This window comes from Elephas maximus, chromosome 26, assembly GCF_024166365.1.
Source record: "Elephas maximus indicus isolate mEleMax1 chromosome 26, mEleMax1 primary haplotype, whole genome shotgun sequence".
Lineage (NCBI taxonomy): Eukaryota > Metazoa > Chordata > Mammalia > Proboscidea > Elephantidae > Elephas > Elephas maximus.
The window spans coordinates 8,437,850-8,458,506 of NC_064844.1; the positions used below are offsets into that span (position 1 = coordinate 8,437,850).

General features: G+C 38.6%; 1 protein-coding gene across 2 annotated transcripts in view; it reads left to right on the forward strand.

The window, feature by feature from the left end:
- Positions 1 to 20,657, forward strand: part of ASB3 (ankyrin repeat and SOCS box containing 3) — a 112,413-nt gene that overhangs the window by 49,892 nt on the left and 41,864 nt on the right. For both annotated transcript variants that reach the window (XM_049870529.1, XM_049870528.1), the window contains exons 4-6: positions 11,932 to 12,044; positions 12,661 to 12,796; positions 16,561 to 16,738. In XM_049870529.1, the coding sequence (XP_049726486.1) occupies positions 11,932 to 12,044; positions 12,661 to 12,796; positions 16,561 to 16,738 (427 nt within the window). The remainder of the gene's footprint in view (positions 1 to 11,931; positions 12,045 to 12,660; positions 12,797 to 16,560; positions 16,739 to 20,657) is intronic.

Genomic DNA, 20,657 nt, shown 5'->3' on the forward strand with positions numbered 1-20,657 from the left:
ATTAACATAAATTCACTGCCCCCTAACGTTCCTATCTAATCTTTTTGAGTTGTTTATAGGCATACTTTTTTATTTATTATTTTTTTATTATTGTACTTTAGATGAAGGTTTACAGAACAGACTAGTTTCTTATTAAACAATTAGTACACATATCGTTTTATGACATTGGTTAACAACCATACGACATGTCAGCACTCTCCCTTCTTGACCTTGGGCTCCCAATCACCAGCTTTCCTGTCCCCTCCTACTTTCTAGTCCTTGCCCCTTGGTTGGTGTGCCCCTTTAGTCTTGTTTTATTTTATGGACCCGTCTAATCTTTGGACGAAGGGTGAACTTCCAGAGTGACTTCATTACTGAGTTAAAAGAGTGTCTGGGGGCGATACTCTTAGGGTTTCTTCAGTCTCTGTCAGGCCAGTAAGTCTGATCTTTTTCTGTGAGTTAGAATTTTGTTCTACATTGTTCTCCAGCTCTGTCTCAGACCCTCTAGTGTGATCCCTATTGGAGCAGTCAGTGGTGGTAACCAGACACCATCTAGTTGTGCTGGACTCAGTCTGGTGGAGGCTGTAGTAGTTGTGGTCCATTAGTCCTAAAAGGGTGAATTTTATGGCATTTGAATTATATCTCTATTAAAAAAAAATTAAGCAGTGTTATTGAAATTACTTCTCCAGTTTTGCTTCTCATCTTCGGTAGCATTAAAGAATCAAAGTGAGGAAAAGTAGTTTTTCTTTAGTGTCATAAAAAACTTCAATACGGATTACATTTTTAAAAAATTATTATGTTTCTGTACAGAAAATAGGAACCTAAATAAACAACAAAATGATGGCAAAAGCATTGATTGAAAAATTTAAAATAGAGCATCAAGTGGATTTCTGTTTATAATTAAGAAATAAGTTGTTAAATGGAGTCCTGGTGGCTTAGTGGTTAAGAGCTTGGCTGCTAATTGAAAGGACAGTAGTTTGAATCCATCAGCTGCTCCTTAGAAACCCTATGGGGCAGTTCTCTCCGGTCCTATAGGATCTGATAATCTGTTAAAACAAAAACTAGCTAAGCTAATAAACAACCATATAGAAACCATGGTGGTGTAGTGGTTAAGTGCTAAGGCTGCTAACCAAAGGGTCTGCAGTTCGAATCCGCCAGGCGCTCCTTGGAAACTCTATGGGGCAGTTCTACTCTGTCCTACAGGGTCGCTATGAGTCAGACTCGACTCAACGGCAGTGAGTTTTTGAGGTAATGTATACTAAGACTTTAGAAATGTTCAGACACTGTGAGTGGAAATCAATGACTTCTGTTTTAACTTAAAAGTAAGAAAATAAGAAAAAATTCGACCGAAAGTAAGTAGAAGAAAGGGAAGAAAATAATACAAATAAGAAGGAAAATCAATCAAAGTAGAAAACAAAGAACAAAATCTAGAAGTAAGTTTTTGAAAAAAATTAATAAAATTGGCAAATTCCTAGCAAAACTGATAAAGGAAAAGAGAAAATACAAATTACTAGTGTCAGGACTGAAAAAGACATCATTACAGATTCTATGGACATTAAAAGGGTAATGAAGGGGGATATTATGAAAAACTTTATGCCAGTATATTTGACAGCTTAGATGAAATGAATAAATCCTTGAAAGGCATGGATTCCCAAAACTGACTTAAGGAGAAATAGAAAATCAAATAAACCCTATATCCATTAAAGAAATTGAATTCATAATCAAACAACTTTCCACAGGGAAAACTCCCTGACCCAGATGGTTTCACTGGTGAATATTTAAAGAACAAATAATACCAAATCCTATAAAGACTCTTTTGGAAAACAGAAAAGGAGAGAATAACTTTCTCACGTCACTTTAAGAGGACATTATAACCCTGGATATCAAAACTAGATAAAGACATTACCAGAAAATTACAAATCAGTAATAAGTCATAGGCATCGATGCAGAAATCCATAAAAAAAAACATTATCAAATCAATCCAACAGTATATAAAAAGCAATAAATACAACACGATTACATCGGGCTTGTCACAAGAATGCAAAGTTGGCTTAACATTAAAACAAAAAGCAATCAGTGTAACCACGTTAAAAGATAAGGTAGAATATATGATCATTTCAATGAATACAGAAAAAGCATTTGACAAAATACAGCACCATTTATTGTTAGAAAGAATTCTCAGCATATTTAAAATAGAAGGAAACTTCCTCAACCTGATAAAGAGCATCTAAGAAAAACCTACAGCTCATATTACAACTTAACTGAAAAGTATTGTAAGATTTTCCCTCAAGATCAGGAATAAGACAAGGATGTCCACTCACCATTTCTGTTTAATGCTGTACTATACTGGAGACACTAGCCATTATAATAAGACAAGAAAAAGAAATAAAAGATATATAGATTGTAAAAGAAGATTAAACTGCCTTCATTCTCGGATGACATGATTCTATACGTAAAGAGAATCTGAAGGAACCTACAAGGAGCTATTGGAACTAAAAAGACAATTTAATGATGTCACAGCATAAAAAGACTAAAAAAAAATCACCTGCATATCTGTGTCCTAGGAAGAAACAATTAGAAAATGAAATTTTAAAAAATACTCTTTATGAAAGTATGAAAAGCATCAAATATTTTGGATAAATTTTACAAAAAATATGCAAGATCTTTACATTGAACACTGTAAAATACTCCTGACACATTTAAAAAGATCTAAATATATCTAAATATATGCAGAGATATGCCATGTTTGTGGATAGAAAGCTCAATATTATTAGGAAGGCAAGTTGATCTGTAGATTCAATGCAATCTGAATCATAATCCCAACAGGTTTTTTCTAAAGTTGGCAAGATGATTTTGAAATATGTTTGGAAAGCAAAGACCTAAAAATAGTCAAAGCAGCATTGAAAAAGAAAAGTTGGAGGGCTTACATTGCCCTGACTTTAAGACTACTATAAATAAATCTATAGGAGCCCTGGTGGCAGCGTGGTTAAGAACTTGGCTGCTAACCAAAAGGTCAGCAGTTTTTGAATCCACTAGCCACTCCTTGGAAATCCTGTGGGGCAGTTCTACACTGTCCTACATGGTGGCTATGAGTTGGAATTGATTCGACAGTAAGGGTTTGGTTTTGGGGTTTTTTTAGTAAAGCTATACAGTAATACAGACAATGTAGTATTGATAGTCAAATATGTCAATTGAATAGAATGCATATGGTCAAATTATTTAAATCAAAGGCATCAAATTAAGGAGGAAAAGAATGTTCTTTCAACAAATGTTTCAGAAGCAAGATAAAAAACTTCTGATCATCAAAACTACCATCAGGAAAATAAATAAGCAAGCCACAAACTGGGAGAAAATATTCTCAATACATACAGCTCAATAAGACAAAACTTTTTTTAATGGGTAGAAGACTTGAACAGATACTTCACAAAAGAAAATAGGAAATGGATAATAAAGAACATGAAAAATTGCCCTACATCACTATTCATCAGGGAAATGCAAATTAAAACCACCATGAGATACCATTATACACCCACTGTTGTCGTTGTTAGGTGCTGTCAAATCAGTTTCGACTCATAGCGACCGTATGAACAATAGAACCAAACACTGGTCTTGTGTCATCCTCACAGGTGTTGCTATGTTTGATCGCATGTATCAGTCCATCTCATTGAAGGTTGTCCTCTTTTTTGCTGACTCTCTGCTTTACCAAGCATAATGTCCTTCTCCAGCGACTGCTTCCTCCTGATAACTTCTCCAAAGTGCTTGAGACAAAGTCTTGCCATCCTCGCTTCTAAGGAACAGTCTGGCTGTACTTCTTCCAAAACAGATTTGTTTGTTCTTTTAGCAGTTCATGGTACATTCAGTATTCTTCACCAACACCATAATTTAAATGTATCAGTTCTTCTTTGGTGGTCTTATTCATTGTCCAGCTTTCACATATATATGAGGCAATTGAAAATATCATGGCTTGAGTCAGGCATACCTTAGTCCTCAAAGTGACATCTTTGCTTTTCAACACTTTAAAGAGGTCTTTTGTAGTAGATTTGCCCAATGCAATACATCATTTGATTTGACTTCTTGACTGCTGCTTCCTTGGGTATTGATTGTGGATCCATGTAAAATGAAATCCTTGACAACTTGAGTCTTCTGTTTATCGTGATGTTTATTGGTCCGGTTGTGAGGATTTTTGTTTTCTTTATGTAGAGATGCATTCCTTACGGAAAGCTGTAGTCTTTGATCTTTATCAATAAGTGTTTTAAGTTCTCTTCACTTTTAGCAAGCACGGTCGTGTGGTCTGAGTATCACAGGTTGTTAATGAGTCTTCCTCCAATCCTGATGCCACGTTCTTCTTCATATTGCTTGGAAATTACTTCTTAAGTTTTGTTTTTTTGCTGTCATGGAAGGCTGAGAGTTTTCAAAACCATAAAGTCATCCTTCATGTATAAAAATCTTTCCCTTAGTTTACCTCTCTCCTCTCATATTTGCTTTTTCAAAGTGCTTTTCTTCTTACTCCACACACAAAAAGCCATCACCTTGAATGTTGTCATCAGCACCCTTTGACTTATTAGCATTAATTAAAATATGAACGATAACGGGGAAAGGATTTAGTAAAAGATGTTAGATTAACTGATTAGCACTTTTAAAGTAAAAATGAATTTCGATTCAAACTTTTCACCATATAATAATCTAAAAGAAAATATTTAAGAGAACAGAGGAAGCAACTTAAAGAAATTGAACATTTATCCGATTTGTATAATTTCTAAACCTTAAAGCCATAGATACAGTCAGAAAGTAAAAAATAAAAGGATTTGACCTCCCAAAAAATTATGTTATGGGGCAATTAGAAAAATACAAAGGAAACGAGTACTCTTGACCCCCCCAAAGGAAACAAATGCTCAAGAGAAAGTATTTGCCCGAATTATAACAATGAATTTAATAATATAAAGAACTTATAAAAATCGATAAAGAAGACATGAAGAAATGTAATAGATAAGTAAACAAATGATATAAACAGATGATTTTATAAGAGAAAGTAGAAGATACAAATAAAAAGGGAGAAATATTAAAACAACATGGTAATATTTCACATTTCTTAAATTAGTAACTCTGTTATAAAAGTGGCGTCCTTGTGATGATTTACCAACTTTTTGGTAAGTACCTTAACAATATCAATATGAAACAGTGATAAGATGCTCATATTTTTTGACTTAGTAATCGTTCAATTGAAAATGTATTACGTGGAGAAATTTCGTAGGTAGTTTTTAAAAACACGAAGTTACTAGCAATAGAATATTAAAAAACCTAAATCCTCAACATTATGATGCAATAACTTAAGTGGGTTATTAGATAATATCTAAAATTATAACTACATAGTAATATTAGAATGTAAAAAATGCTTATAGTAGATTAAAGGAAAAATGTAAATAGGATATGATTTATGATGTTACTTAAAATATAAAAATGCATATTTGAGTTATAGAATGTACCTGTATGTTTCCATATGAACTACATAAAATGTCTACACACAGGAGGAATCTCAAGGATCTCTGAAAGATAAAAATAATGCATATGGTAAGGGATAATTTTTTCTTTAAAATTTATTCCATTGTGGTTTATACAATGAAAAAAATTAGAGATTTCTGTGCCGATCATATAGTTATCTCCCTTTTGTCTTATATTTACTAACCTGTCTCACTTTTAAGAATAATTTTGTCTACTGGGTATGGTACTTCAAAAATGTGTGTGGTGGTATTTTTTTTTTTTTGCATTGTACTTTAAGTGAAAGTTTACAAATTCAGTCAGTCTCTCATAGAAAAACTTACATACACCCTACTGTGTTCTCCTAGCTGCTCTCCCCTAATGAGACTGCACACTCCTCCTTTCCACCCTGCATTCCCTGTGACCATTCAACCAGCTTCTGTCCCCATCTGGCTTCTCATCTTGCCTCCAGACAGGAGCTGCCCACATAGCTGCATGTGTCTACTTTGACCCAAGAAGCTCACTCCTCACCAGTATCATTTTCTGTCTTATAGTTCAGTCCAATCCCTGTCTGAAGAGTTGGCTTTGGGAGTCGTTCCAGTTTTGAGCTAACAGAGTCTGGTGTGGTTAGTTTATTCCAAAGTTTACAAATTTTTCATCTCAAGATGTCACTTTTGCTGTTGTGACCCAACATCACATGCTTCAATTTTAATATTTGCCTTTAAACAGAATTTCAGCCTGAAGAGCAATTCAAAATTACATTTGCATAGAAGATAAAAAGTACTGTATAGTATCCGTGTAATGCATCAACCTTCTCACAGTATTTCCCTATGATGAGATTTTTGATCCTAGATGATAGATGAAGCAAGTGAAGCAACACCGTAGGGCAGACAGATGGTTCAAATATCTGCTAACACCAGTCCAGCTTCCTCCTTATGAGCAGAGATCTGCTGTGTGTAGGAAGGGCCATGGTTCTGGAAGCCACCTTGCAGAGAGAGAAAAAAGTATGCCTTTGTCTATCAGTGTGTGTTCTGTAAACAACAAATAAATGTGTTCTGCTTGTGGTCAGGAAACCCTGGTGGTGTAGTGGTTAAGTGCTTCAGCTGCTAACCAAGAGATCGGCAGTTCAAATCCTCCAGGCGCTCCTTGCAAACTCTATGGGGCAGTTCTACCCTGTCCTATAGGGTCGCTATGAGTCAGAATCAACTTGACGGCAGTGGGTTTGGTTTTTTGGTTTTGCTTATGGTCACAAGCTGGCAGCTTACCAGCTGGATTTTATCCCCAAATGTATTTTAATTTGATCCACACAGTTTTACTTGGCTTCATTTTGTAATCAAGGTAACATTTAAAAATTGGGAGATTTCACAATTTTAAAAATACAGATATCCATATTCGAAGTCTCTGGAAACCTGGCAACACTGGGCTGGAGCAAGCAGTGGTTCCCACTTTAGACTAAACTTTCCTCAGTAGGTCCTGTGCTCTCGTCCGCATACACAAGTTCTGTGAGATGGGCTGTAGTCCACCTTCTGGCCCCAGCAGGTATTTAAATTTTCTGTCCTTATTGTTACATCTTTGAAAGTTCAAGGGTAAACAGATTCTGCCAGTCATCATCAGAGCCTTCATTTTCTGGAAGCACAGGTATTGGCATAATAAATAGCTACACCGTTGAGTCATTTAATGTTTATATAAAAAAAAAAAAGCAATAAATTCCTCTTTGATTTCACTATTGCAGGTGTTTATTTTTACTCATCAAGTACTTATCATGCTTTCCCATTTTGTTTTGGCTATCAGGAAGTGCAGAGCTAAATTCTAGATTCAATTACCATGGTTTTTCTTGGCCTCCATTTTCTGGCACAATGATGTATTGGTTAGTCCTCATTCTTTAGTTTTAAGACGTTACTCTTTTTTTTTAATTTAACTATAACACATGCCAAAAAAATGCAGATTGTAAGCACGATGCATTTCCACAAACTCCACATAGTATGCACCCGGAGCCCAGATTCATTCTCTGTGGGACCGTGTAAGTTTATATGTTCTTTTACATCCAGTTTCTCTGGTTCAGCATTCTGTTTGTGAGATTTATCCGTAGTGTTGCCTGAAGTTGTAGGTCATTCATTTTCATTGCTGTATAGTTTCCATTGTGTAAATATATCAAAATTTATTTATCCATTCTATTATCAGTAGATACTGTTTGGATAGCTTCATGTTTGGGGCTACTATAAAGAGTTCTACAGGAAGAACGTTCTAGTACACGTCTTTTAGTGCACGCCGCTACCCACTTGTGTCGAATATCTGTCTAGGAATGGACTTCCCGGGACAGAAGCCATGCATATATTCCACTGTAGTAAATTCTGAACCGTTTCCCAGAGTGATTGTGCCCATTTATACGCCCACCAGCAATATAGAAAGTGCTGGCTCTTCTACATCCTCACAAACACTTCGCCATTTTTAATCTTTTTCTTTTTAGCCATCCTGGTGGGTATGTAATATTTACTCTGAACCTTTATTATTAGTCCCTCCACGTTCTCTTTGGAAGTAGATGAGATATAAATAAATCAGCAGTAGTATAATACTGTCTTTATCTTGAGTTCCTTTGGGACTCACTAGCATGTGGACACAAATTAAGTCATGTTAACTGTAAGCTAAAATTTCCAATCCTCGGAGAGGGACTGTAGAGTAAACAATTTGATAATAGTCGTAGCTGGCTGCTGCCTGCATGAGAGTGCCACTATAGTCTGCTCTCTACTTTTGTGTATACTTTAGATGTTTCACAATAAAAAAGTTATTAATGTTTTTGACCAGTTCATAGCTCCGCTTGCATAATACTGAAGCTGAATCTCCCGGCGCATTCTACCCCACCAAGTGTTTCTGATTTGCTAAACAATTCTGTCGTCGTCTTCTGCTCTGAGACACCTGCCTTGATGTCTGTAACCGTAAACACTACTTGAGGGCTCTTAATTGGCGTGGTGCCATTGAGAATGATGTCATCTGGACCTTCGACACTGTTTGCCTCCCAATTCTGAATGCTCATGATGGCAAACTGGTCTGAGTTCCACGCAGTGCCCACTGCACAGGCAACACGCTATCATCTCAGCAGCCGTGGAGAGAATGCACCCTCCCCCAGCCAGTAATATGCTGTCATTGTGTCTCCTGTAGAGCAGGGCTGCGCGTATCCCTGTGTCTCTCACAGCTGCTCATAGACACTCGTCCTTCAGCTTCTGCCTTCATCTCCTCTGCCTACGGGGCTCAAATATGAACCTGTGTAGCTGGGACAACGTGCTCTTCCCCACCCTTGTCTTCCACAAACCCTCCACCACCCAGTCACCCAAGTGAAAGCCTCCCCCTGAAAACCGTTAATTAATTCTACCCCTGAATATGCCACCTACAGTTCCGTGACCCAGTGCTCAGGTATCAGGCACAGTTTGAATCTCAGTTCAGGATCAAGCTGGTGCCCTAACTCTAACAGAAAAAAAAAAATCCAGATTGTGTAGTCAGACACTGTCTAGCCTTGAACAAGTTACTTATTCTCTGATCCTCATTTACAGACTTAGAAAATGAGGATACTGCTGATCTCGTGGGAATGTGTATTGATTGAATAAGCTAATTAAGATAAAGGTCCACCACCACCACCAACTGCCGTCAAGTCGATTCTGACTCGTGGTGACCCCGTATGTGCAGAGTAGAATTGCCAGGCCTTTCTTCCAAGGTGCCTCTGGGTGGGTTCAAACCACCAGCCTTTCAGTTAGTGATCGAGTGCTTAACCGTCTGCGCCACCTAGGAACCTCTTAGGTAAAGATAGTAGGTACTTAATAATAAATGCTTTCCTACCCTTTACCCCTTGCTGGTACTAGTCAACTTCTTTTCCTATTAAGCTCTATAGATAGGACACTCTAAGGGTTGAATACTCAATTGTAAGAATTTAGGCCATAATTACAATTCCCTCAAGATTAAATACAGTTCCCTGTGACTAAACTTTTCACATTTGTCACCTTGAGTCCCCACCCTCAAGGGCGGCTTTTCCCCTTTGCAGGATCAGCCCCTTTGACCAGTAGTTCAGTGAGCTGCACCGTCGTCCAGCACCACAAGCAGTGTATAACCAGGTGCCCCTGTGAAGCGAGAGTCCAGCCTCTTAGGTTTCCCCCTGTCATTGCCCAGTGGACTTCCTCCAGTGATAGCTGCATATGACTGGTTTTTTTTATTGGTTTAAAGGGATATTTTTACCTTTCCTTCTCAGCCATATGGATCAAATACACTATTTCCCATCCTCAAATAATAATAATAATATAAAGTAAAGAACATACAACCCTTTATCTTTCCATGGTCACTATCTCTACAGCCAGCCGTTTACTTGCCCAATTTTCCTCTCCCTTCCAGAAACACAACTGGGCCTATAGACAGAAGCTGTTAACACAAAACCTTTATGCTTTTTCCTGTCCAGATTTTCACAGTCCCTAAAGACATTCCTTAGACTCTTTTAATAGTGCCATTTGTTTGCTCTCTCATGACTCTGGTAAGAGTAGGTTGCAGTTAGTGATGAAGAAAAATCTTGACAGACTCTCTTTTATAAATTCCGAGACAACAGACCACATACTTTGTCTGACCATGTTGGGGTTGTCTATAGTCATTGACTTCACTCAACAGTCACCAGCCACCACAAATGCCTTCCTCCCAATCCAATAAAAGATCCCCCTACACTAATCAGCGTTCGCAGATTTTCCATGCTTTCCACAATCCAACCCTAGCATACTCTTTATTAGACGTTCATTTCCATTCACCTGAATTTGGAATATGCAGCCATAATTTAAGTGTGTTTACAGTCAACGTCAATCATAACCGAGTATCCTGGAAGCCTAATGGCATGTTTGATGGCAGAATACTTCAGCAACCCAATCATTATGGTGAGGCTGGAGAAGTGTTTACAGTTAGTTGAGGGGATATTATTATTAAACTTGATTGTATATTATACCTGTGTGTTTATATGCAGTTTAGACACTGAATTGGAATTTCTCTTCTTTTCCTCAACATTGTGCTAATACCAACTTTCTTAAGCTTAGAGATGTTTCCACAATTCAGGTGATGCTAAGCAGAGAAAAAGTGATTGGCAAATACCATCAGAACAAATTTCCACACGATACTGAGATGACTATGTATAAGGCATACCCTATAGAATATTTTGAAGACGAAAAAGAGAAGGCTGGGGAGCAGGAGGAGGAGGAGGAGGAGAAACAAATTATTTCATGGGTGCTAACGACTCAGCTCTCTTGCTCCGTGGGTTGGCAGGCCTAGCTCCACTGCTAAGTGTCTGGAGGCACCCCACTCTGCCAGGAAGCTTCCTGTACACAGGCAGGCAGCTCTCGCTCCGTGAGGCGGCTCCAGCGCTACCTCGAGCTGGTCTCCTGGTCTCCTGGTTCTGCTGCTGCCGGTCCTCTGGACCCTATGGAGCACTTCTACTCTGTGACACATGGGTCACTATGAGTTGGAATCTACTCCACAGTAACAAATTTTTATTTAGTTCTGGCATTTTGTCCTTTCATTAACTCTGTGCTTAAACTCTGGCTTTAGCCATCTTCATAGCCAAGTTTTGGTGCAGGCGTAGCTCACGAAGCTTAGTCCACTTGCTTGTTGTATCAACTTCATAACATGTTCTCCAGATACGAGCGTACCCATCTTCATCCTCACAGATGGGATTTATGAACATGTTATATGTATGTGATATCAAGCTAAACATACCTTTTCCTAATGTGAAATTAGATATGCGTAAGAAAGTAACTTCGGGAAATTACAAAGGAGCACACGATTTTCAGGTATCCGTGGCTTTGGATAGAAGCTTTGAATTTCGGAGTATCTACTTTAGCAACCACTTGGGAGTCATTTGTTTCAGTTACTGTAGTTAAGTAATATGCATTTCTTTAGCAGCTCTCTTGAGTCTGGAGACCCTTTTTAGCTCAAATAAACAGGAAGGTTTTACCACATATTCATTCATGGATATGAAAACATCATTTTAACAACAATTGTCATTTATGATGGTAAAATTCTCTAAGATGCAGAACTTGCTTTTTCACTTGCCATTTGTTTACTGATGTAAACCTCTCAATCCTTCCTAGACTGTTCCTGCAGACTGGTCCTGTTTCTTCTGAAACGCCCGCTTCTCCCCCTCTCACCCAATCGCGTATCTGAAAATAAAAGTCTGCCTCTTGCTTCCGTTTCCTCTGTGCCTTTTAAAATACTGTTGAAAATAATTTTGTATGCTCACAGAAAGGATTAGGTATATGTCAGTGGGTTTGGGCTAAGACAATTGTGATAAATGTTTTAGCATTGCACAAGGACTTGATAGTTTGATTTGCTTTTAGGAATGATAACAGCATTGCGAGTGCCTAGGTGAATACATGGTGAGAACATCACCAAAGTGTCCAGTCTTACAGACATTCCTTTTTGCTGACAATAAGGTTTTGGTTTTTTTTGACTGCTGTATTGCAGCTGTTGAAAATGGACAGATAGACGTGTTAAAGCTGTTGCTTCGACACGGAGCAAATGTTAACGGATCCCATTCTATGTGTGGATGGAACGCCTTGCACCAGGCCTCTTTTCAGGTAACCTCTGCGTTTATTATTTCATTTCCATGTAAATTGTGTGTCATACCCTTTTAAAATGACGGATCCATACGGTTTGTGCCTCCTACCCGCCTGTGATTTATGGTGGTTAGTCCAGTACAGAGAAGGCAGTCTAAATGCTAATGATGGTCCTGAATGAGCGAGCTGCTCTAGTGGTTGCAGTGGGCTTGGGGCTGCAGGGATTATCTACGTTTTCCAAATGTCGATAGCATAGTTAAGCAACCATCAGAATACTTGGGATATAAATTGATGGAGTGCAGTGGTTTATTTTATTTATAACAGTTTGTTTAGAAACTGTGAGAGCTCCTTAGTGCTTTGGTCAGCAAGCTAATTTGGCAGGATTTATAAGGGTTAGAATTTCTAGAGGTCACTGTTTTGTCTGTGTACATTTAGGGGCTGATTGGAGGTATAGGATAATCTGATTGTTTGACCACTGTCTTCCCATCCAGTACAGCAAAACGTTTTTTTAAAAGCTTTTTTTTTTTTTTAGTGAGAAAGATAAAAAAGAAAATGAACAAAAAACACAGCAATAAGAAAAAAGCTATCTTCTGTTTTCTTTGTTTTCTCTAATTTGCAACATGAATCTGTGCTTTAGGGAAATGCTGAGGTCATAAAATTGCTTCTTAAAAAAGGAGCAAACAAGGAATATCAGGATGACTTTGGAATCACGCCTTTATTTGTGGCTGCTCAGTATGGCAAACTAGAAAGCTTGACCGTACTTATTTCATCAGGTAAGATTAATCCATTAGCCTTTGTACTGTTTAAGATCATGAGTTTGTACTTTGTATACTCCTAGAAAGAATAATTGCACCTGGTAGATTTGAACTGCTGACCTTTTGGTTAGCAGCCATAGCACTTAACCACTATGCCACCAGGGTTTCCAGATACAAATTAGGTTGTGAAATTTAATGGTTTTATGTAAGTGGTAAGTAAGAGTAAATACAGGTTGATTTATAGGCTTGGTTACTAAGTGTCTATTACGAACATAATGCAATACACAGCTACTAATTTATCTGAACAGAAATATAATGATCTATTACTAAAGCAGGTTCATTGGCAAGTTGAATGATGGGGCTGTCCTTTCTTATAGGGATTCGAGAAATTCCAGCTCTCCAGGGTGCAAGACTATTTTAGGCTTAATTAATTTATTTGAAAGCTATTTTGTATATTAAGCCTTTGAGTTGTATGTTTGGATCAATTGTGTGTTTATTTAAATGGATTTCTTTCAATGCGTGTTTGTGCTTTATTATGTTAATAGAACATAAACCTGTTAAAGGTCCCTCCATGACAGCCATTACACATTCAGCGTTGCCAGAGAAGATGGCGTTGAGGTGGCATCCCGACTCTGTGACACTTCTGTGACCACAAATATTTTGTTCCAAAGGGACTTTTAAACTCTCCCCAGACACTGTGTAGGCACTCACAGTGCTAACCTGACGAAGATGGATTGTTGAGAGAAGCGGGGAGATGCTTCCAGATTGCTGGTGGCTTTTTTGTTTGTTTTTGTGATTTTGGCTTTTTATAAACCACCTCCAAGTATACAAGGCAAAGTTTATTTAGGAAGAAGGGCTTATATTTTCTTATTTCTGCTGTCTCCCTACCAACCTTCCAATACTCAAGATGAGGTAAATAAAAGAAACAAACATTTGTTAAGTGCCAATTTAAGGCATCTGTTATAAATATTGAGTCTATAAACCTTGCAGTTGAGAGGAATATCCAAAATGATTTATTCAAATATGTATTTTTTTTTTTTAATTTTAAGACTTCTAAATCCTGAGAGTTTAAATGCCTTGTCAGAGATCTAGAGACTATTTCCTGGCAGAATTCGGGTTTAGACTGAGGGTTTTTGACTTCTGATCTTCCTCTCCCTACTATGTTATACGTTCCTGAGGATTATCCTAATTTAATCTCTGATTTCTAGTTCCATAACCCATTGCTGTCGAGTTGATTCCGACTCATAGCAACCCTAGAGGATAGAGTAGAACTGCCCCATAGGGTTTCCAAGGAGTGGCTGGTGGATTTGAACTGCTGACCTTTTGGTTAGCAGCTGAACTCTTAACCACTGAGCCACCAGGGCTCCTCCATTCAATCAGTTATTACTGTCTAATATTTAGAATAAAATAAGTTAGTCTGTACCTTAAGGGCTCTCTCCTCATGCTGAATTCATCTCCTGTTACCTGGAACGCTAAGTTCCTGTTTTCTCCATTTTTGCTTTCTTTTCTCCTCTCTAAAGAGTTATGAATTGTTGTTGTTGTTAGGTGCTGTTGAGTCGGCTCTGACTCAGAGCAACCCTATGCACAACAGAACGCAACACTGCCCAGTCCTGTGCCATCCTTACAATCGTTGTTATGCTTGAGCTCATTGTTGCGCCACTGTGTCAGTCCACCTCATTGAGGGTCTTCCTCTTTTCCGCTGACCCTGTACTCTGCCAAGCATGATGTCCTTCTCCAGGAACTGATCCCTCCTGACAACACGTCCAAAGTATATAAGATGCAGTCTTGCCATCCTTGCCTCTAAGGAGGGTTTTGGCCACACTCTAAAGAGTTATGAATAGTCAGTTTAAAAAGGTTGGTTTATAATTTAACTATATACCTTTCCAACGTCTTAAAATAGTTTTCCTTTCAGTTAATTATCCATCCTTTTCCCAGCCTTTTCATATGTAGTCTTAAAGGGCCTGGTTCCTTATTTTTTCTGATACTTTGAAATTATCCATCAAAATGAAGCATCGATTAACAACAAAGTTAAGAAGGTTTCTTTCTTGGTTTCATCTCCTCTCAGTAATAGTGCTCACTTTTTTTTCTGAGTCTGGTGGAAGCTGAACCTGGAGTAAATCAAGAAGATCTTAGTTGTCTAGATGTGGTAAATGTTCACTGGGGATTTCTGAAGGCTCCATAAACCCTTTTTTAAAAATTTTATTGTGTTTTAGGTGAACGTTTACAGCACAAGTTAGTTTCTTATTCAGACTGTTTCGTGACATTGTTTGCAATCCCCGCAACATTTCAGCACTCTCCCCCTTTCCGTTTCCCCCCGGGTTCCTCGTGTCCATTCATCCAGGTTTCCTGTCCGTTCCTGCTCTGATGGCTCCATAAACTCTGAAACTCACCGTACGTATTTTGCATAGTTTTCACCCAGCTCAGGACTTCGGTTTTTTCAAGGTGCATTTATGGAACATCCTTTTAAATAAAAGATAGTCCTTTTTCCCCTTGATAATAATTTTTTCACTGAGATAGAGCCTACAAAATTTAGAATTCACATGGTCGTCATAACACCATACTTACCATGTTTGGCACATTATTTGTCATTGAGAAATGTTTGAGAATGTCCATTTTTAAAACCTTCACAAAAATTTGGGTCATTTTTAATTTTTCAGATTTTCTTTACATGCTGGTGTCTGAGCAACTTGATTGGACTTAAGCTTTTTTTTTTCTTCTTTGTGCTTTAACTGAAAGTTTACAATTCAAGTCAGTCTCTCGTACAAACACTTACACACACATTGTTGTGTGACCCTAGTTGCTCCCCCTACAATGTGACAGCACATGCTTCCTCTCCACCCTGTATTCCCTGTGTCCATTCAACCAGCTCCTGTCCCCCTCTGCCTTCTCATCTCTCCTCCAGACAGGTGCTGCCCACATAGTCTTATGTGTCTGCTTGAGCTAAGAAGCTAACTTCTCACCAGTATCATTTCTCCAGGCTAATCTTTGTCTGAAGAGTTGGCTTCAGTAATGATTTTAGTTTTGGGCTAACAGAGAGTCCGGGAACCATGTCCTCTGGGGCCCGTCCAGTCTCAGTCAGACCATAAAGTCTGGTGTTTTTACTAGGATTTGAGTTCTGCGTCCCACTTTTCTCCTGCTCTATCAGGGATTCTGGACTTAAGCTTTTTACAATCAACTCAGAGACCCAATGAAATAGACCGTTTCCTTTTATTGTGGGCTTTACTTATCATTTAATGGTGATGAAAGAAAGGGATGTCATAGACAGTACAGTCAATAGGAGTTTTAAGGCATAGCTGCCATGATGTGTCATATCTGCTGGTAACTATTTTATTTTCATAAATCTTAGTCCAAAGTGTCTTAGTTGCATCTATAAAGTGTCATAATTTAGAATTCTAATCTTTTTCAGTAATTATCAGAAACTTTATCCGTCGTTGATGATTTGCATTTTTTCCTTTTTAAACAGTTACTTATGGGATCCAAAGAGTGCTTACTGGAGGAGGGATTAGCATGAAATGAACCCTTCATTGAATAGGATTTTTGTTTTAGCTTAAAAATGAATTCTAAAGCATTAGTCACTTGTTTTCTTGCAGACATAAAAGCAAAAACAATTTAAATGATTACCAACAAGCTAGCAAAATAAGTATGTGTATTCAACAATATCCACCGAGGGGGAAACTATTGTCCTGTGAAACCCTTGTGTGCTTGGAAATTTATGTTGACTCCTCATGGTCTCCTGCGTGCATAAATGAGGATTACCTGTTACGTGCTTTATTTTGTCCTAGGTGCAAATGTCAATTGTCAAGCCTTGGACAAAGCTACTCCCTTGTTCATTGCTGCTCAAGAGGGCCACACAAAATGTGTGGAGCTTCTGCTGTCTAGTGGGGCAGACCCTGATCTTTACTGTAATGAGGATAACTGGCAGTTACCTATCCACGCAGCTGCACAAATGGGCCATACAAAGTAAGTGTTAAAAACAGAAAATAAAAATGGGCTCATAGTTAAAAGCTAGTAAGAAATACTCTGGGCCAGACCCTTCACCTCCATGCAAAAGTCTTGGAATTCTATTCCCTACCAGTTGCTGGGTGACTAAAAAACCAAACCAAACCCAACCCACTGCCGTCGAGTGGATTCCGACTCATAGCCACCCCACAGGACAGAGTAAAACTGTCCCATGCGGTTTCCGAGGAGCACCTGGTGGATTCATACTGCCGAACTTTTGGTTAGCAGCCATAGCTCTTAACCACTACGCCATTAGGGTTTCCACTGGGTGACTGTTCACCCCTAATCTGGCCCCTGTGGCTAGAGATGAGGTAGCACCAGGGACCTTCTCCGAGTTTTAAGAGTCTTCCCTCTGGTTTACCCGGCTATGGCCATGGTGCCCCCCTTCTTCCCAGCTTTATCTCAGACGTCTTTAGGCAGCAGTCTGATGGTGTTCGTCACTTATTTACTTTACCTCCCTGACCCTGGAATATTTGTGAGTTTGTAACTCCTTTTGGAGTCGAGTCTTTCTTTTCTATGTGCTGGGTAGTCCTCCCGGTCTTGAACCCCTTGTCAGGACTTCTCTATTTAGTCTCAAGTCCAACCCAGTATTTTTCCCTGCCTCTGTTACCTTCTTTATTAGCTAATAGTTCCCATGAAATTATTGGTATTTTCTGGAGAGAGAAGGACTTAAGAAAAGTTGGGGCTCCCTGAAACTGGGGGTTCTAGTATTGTTAGAAGCTAGTATGTTCTTGTTAGGTGTTGTTGAGTTGATTCTGACTCATGGCTACCCCATGTGACAGAGTAGAACTGCCCCACAGGGTTTTCCAGGTTATAATCTTTATGGGAGCAGATCTCCAGGTCTTTCTCCCATGGAGCCAATGGCTGAGTTTGAACCTTTCGGTTAGCAGCTGAGCGCCTAACCATTTCTGCCACCAGGACTCCTTTAGAAGCTAGTATAGTAACCTGGTTATACCTCTGAGAATATGACTGCCTATCTTGACATAAATTGACACTGAACAGTGTTTTAAGATATATGTTTAAAGTCTTTAGAGTCATAATTCTGCAATAATTTCTATATCTATTAATAACCCCCCCAAAAGAACCCAAACCCATTGCCATTAAGTCGATTCGGACTCATATTAATAGTATTATTTAATTTTAAAAGTAATAGTATAACGGCTGTTATTTAGCATGTTTGTTATTGTTAGGTGCTGTTGAGTCAATTTCAACTCATAGCGACCCCACGTGACAGAGTAGAACCGCCCTATAGGATTTTCTTGGCTGTAATCTGTGGGAGAAAGACCTGGCAATCCGCTTCTATAAAGATTAACCCAGTGCCGTCGAGTCGATTCCAACTCATAGCAACCCTATAGGACAGAGAAGAACCGCCCCATAGAGTTTCCAAGGAGCGCCTGGTATATTCCAACTGCCGACCCTTTGGTTAGTAGCTATAGCACTTAACCGTGATGCCATCAGGGTTTCCCTGTGGCACACAGCAACAACAAAACATTTAGTATGTTTTGCATAGTAGGAAGACAGATTCTGCAGTGTGGTTATTATGCCACTAGATGGCACGTTATTTTGTTATTTCCTCCATAGTTTGTTCCTTATAGACTTTTCCAACCCATTAAAAAAAATTAAATGCATTTATTAAATTTAAGACGCTGTTAAACAGACCATTTTAACAAAATACTTAGGTTTCAAAATGTGCTATTTTTCTTATTTTTGGTCATTTATTTAAACATAAATCTTGTATACGATTTTTTAAATAGCACTCTGAGCTTTAAATTGATACTGAAATCTTGGGAATTTGTCCTCAATTTTGAGAATTATGTTTGTCACTGATGTTTTCTTCACAGCCTACTTCTCAGCCCCCCCCCCCCGCCGTGAATGTAAGTTCTCCTTAGATATTATTACCTTAGACCTGCCTTACATACGCAAAAGTGGCAGAGAGACAGATAACGTTATAAAGATACTTTGGAGTAGCCCTGCCTGTCTTTTCCCAGAAAGAGAGGGAATTTCCTCGTTACTTTAAGCACTTGGCTGCTAACTGAAAGGTCTACGGTTTGAACCCACTAGCCGCTCTGCAGGAGGGAGATGTGGCAGTCTGCTTCCATAAGGATTAAAAAAAAAAAACAAACCAAGCCCGTTGCTGTCGAGTAGATTCCAACTCATAGCAACCCTATACGACAGAGTAGAACTGCCCCATAGGGTTTCCAGGGAGCACCTGGTGGATTCGAACTGCTGACCTTTTGGTTAGCAGCTGTAGCTCTTAACCATTGCATGACCAGGGTTTCCATTCCCTAAGGATTACAGGCTTGGAAACCCTAACAGGCAGGTCTACTCTGCCCTATAGGGGCGTTACGAGTTGGAATTGACTTGATGGCAGTGGGGTTTTTTTTGTGTGTGTGGCTATCCTTAGAGCTTTATTTTATTTTTAATTTTATATAAGTCGCTTCTCTAGCTGACTGCTGGAGGTAAAGAAACAAATAATGATTTTCTTTAAAACTTTCTCTACCCAGCAACCCACTTCTTTACAAATTGGTGTCAACATTTAAAGAGTTCATATTCTTTTCAGAGACTAGAATATTGTGAATAGCATAAGCAGAAATTATGTCTTCCTGATGAAAATGTCATTCTTCATTTCATGTCATTCCCCGTCTTTAAAAATTCCTACTAATTAGAAAAATGAAGCTTTAAAGGTACTTTAAGAAGGAAAATATTTTCTTGACGCAAGTTTATATTTAGTGCAATGAAGTTTTAAATACTGGTGGTGGGAAGGTAAACAATTAACGGGAAAAAATCTAAAGGAAAACATGTTACCTATTATAGAAGCATAACTTAATTCTGTTTTAAGGATCTTTGTGTTAAGCAACAATAATAAGTGTAACATTTGGGAGTAACTAATTTTTTTTATGTAGTTGGCACAGGGGTTAAGAGCTTGGCTGCTAACCAAAAGGTCGGCAGTTCGAATCTACCAGCTACTCCTTGGAAACCTTACGGGGCAGCTCCACTCTGTCCTACAGGGTCGCTATGAGTCGGAATTGACCCGATGGCAATGGTTATTGTTTTTTTTTCTGGTTATATAGCATGTAGTAATTTGAATGTAGGTAGAAGGTATACTGAAGATAGAATGACTTCTTAAGAGTCAATCAATGGTAGACTCTTAAAATACGTGCTGTAGACAGAAAGTTGGAAAGAACCAAAGTGCCCATCAGCGGATGAATGGATAAATGAATTATGGTGTATTCACACAGCGGATGAATGGATAAATGAATTATGGTGTATTCACACAGCGGATGAGTGGATAAATGAATTATGGTGTATTCACACAGCGGATGAGTGGGTAAATGAATTATGGTGTACTCACACAGCGGATGAGTGGATAAATGAATTATGGTGTATTCACACAGCGGATGAATGGGTAAATGAATTATGGTGTATTCACACAGCGGATGAGTGGGTAAATGAATTATGGTGTATTCTCACAGCGGATGAGTGGGTAAATGAATTATGGTGTATTCACACAGCGGATGAGTGGGTAAATGAATTATGGTGTACTCACACAGCGGATGAGTGGGTAAATGAATTATGGTGTACTCACACAGCGGATGAGTGGGTAAATGAATTATGGTGTATTCACACAGCGGATGAGTGGGTAAATGAATTATGGTGTATTCACACAGCGGATGAGTGGGTAAATGAATTATGGTGTATTCACACAGCGGATGAGTGGGTAAATGAATTATGGTGTATTCACACAGCGGATGAGTGGGTAAATGAATTATGGTGTATTCACACAGCGGATGAGTGGGTAAATGAATTATGGTGTATTCACACAGCGGATGAGTGGGTAAATGAATTATGGTGTATTCACACAGTGGAATACTACACATCG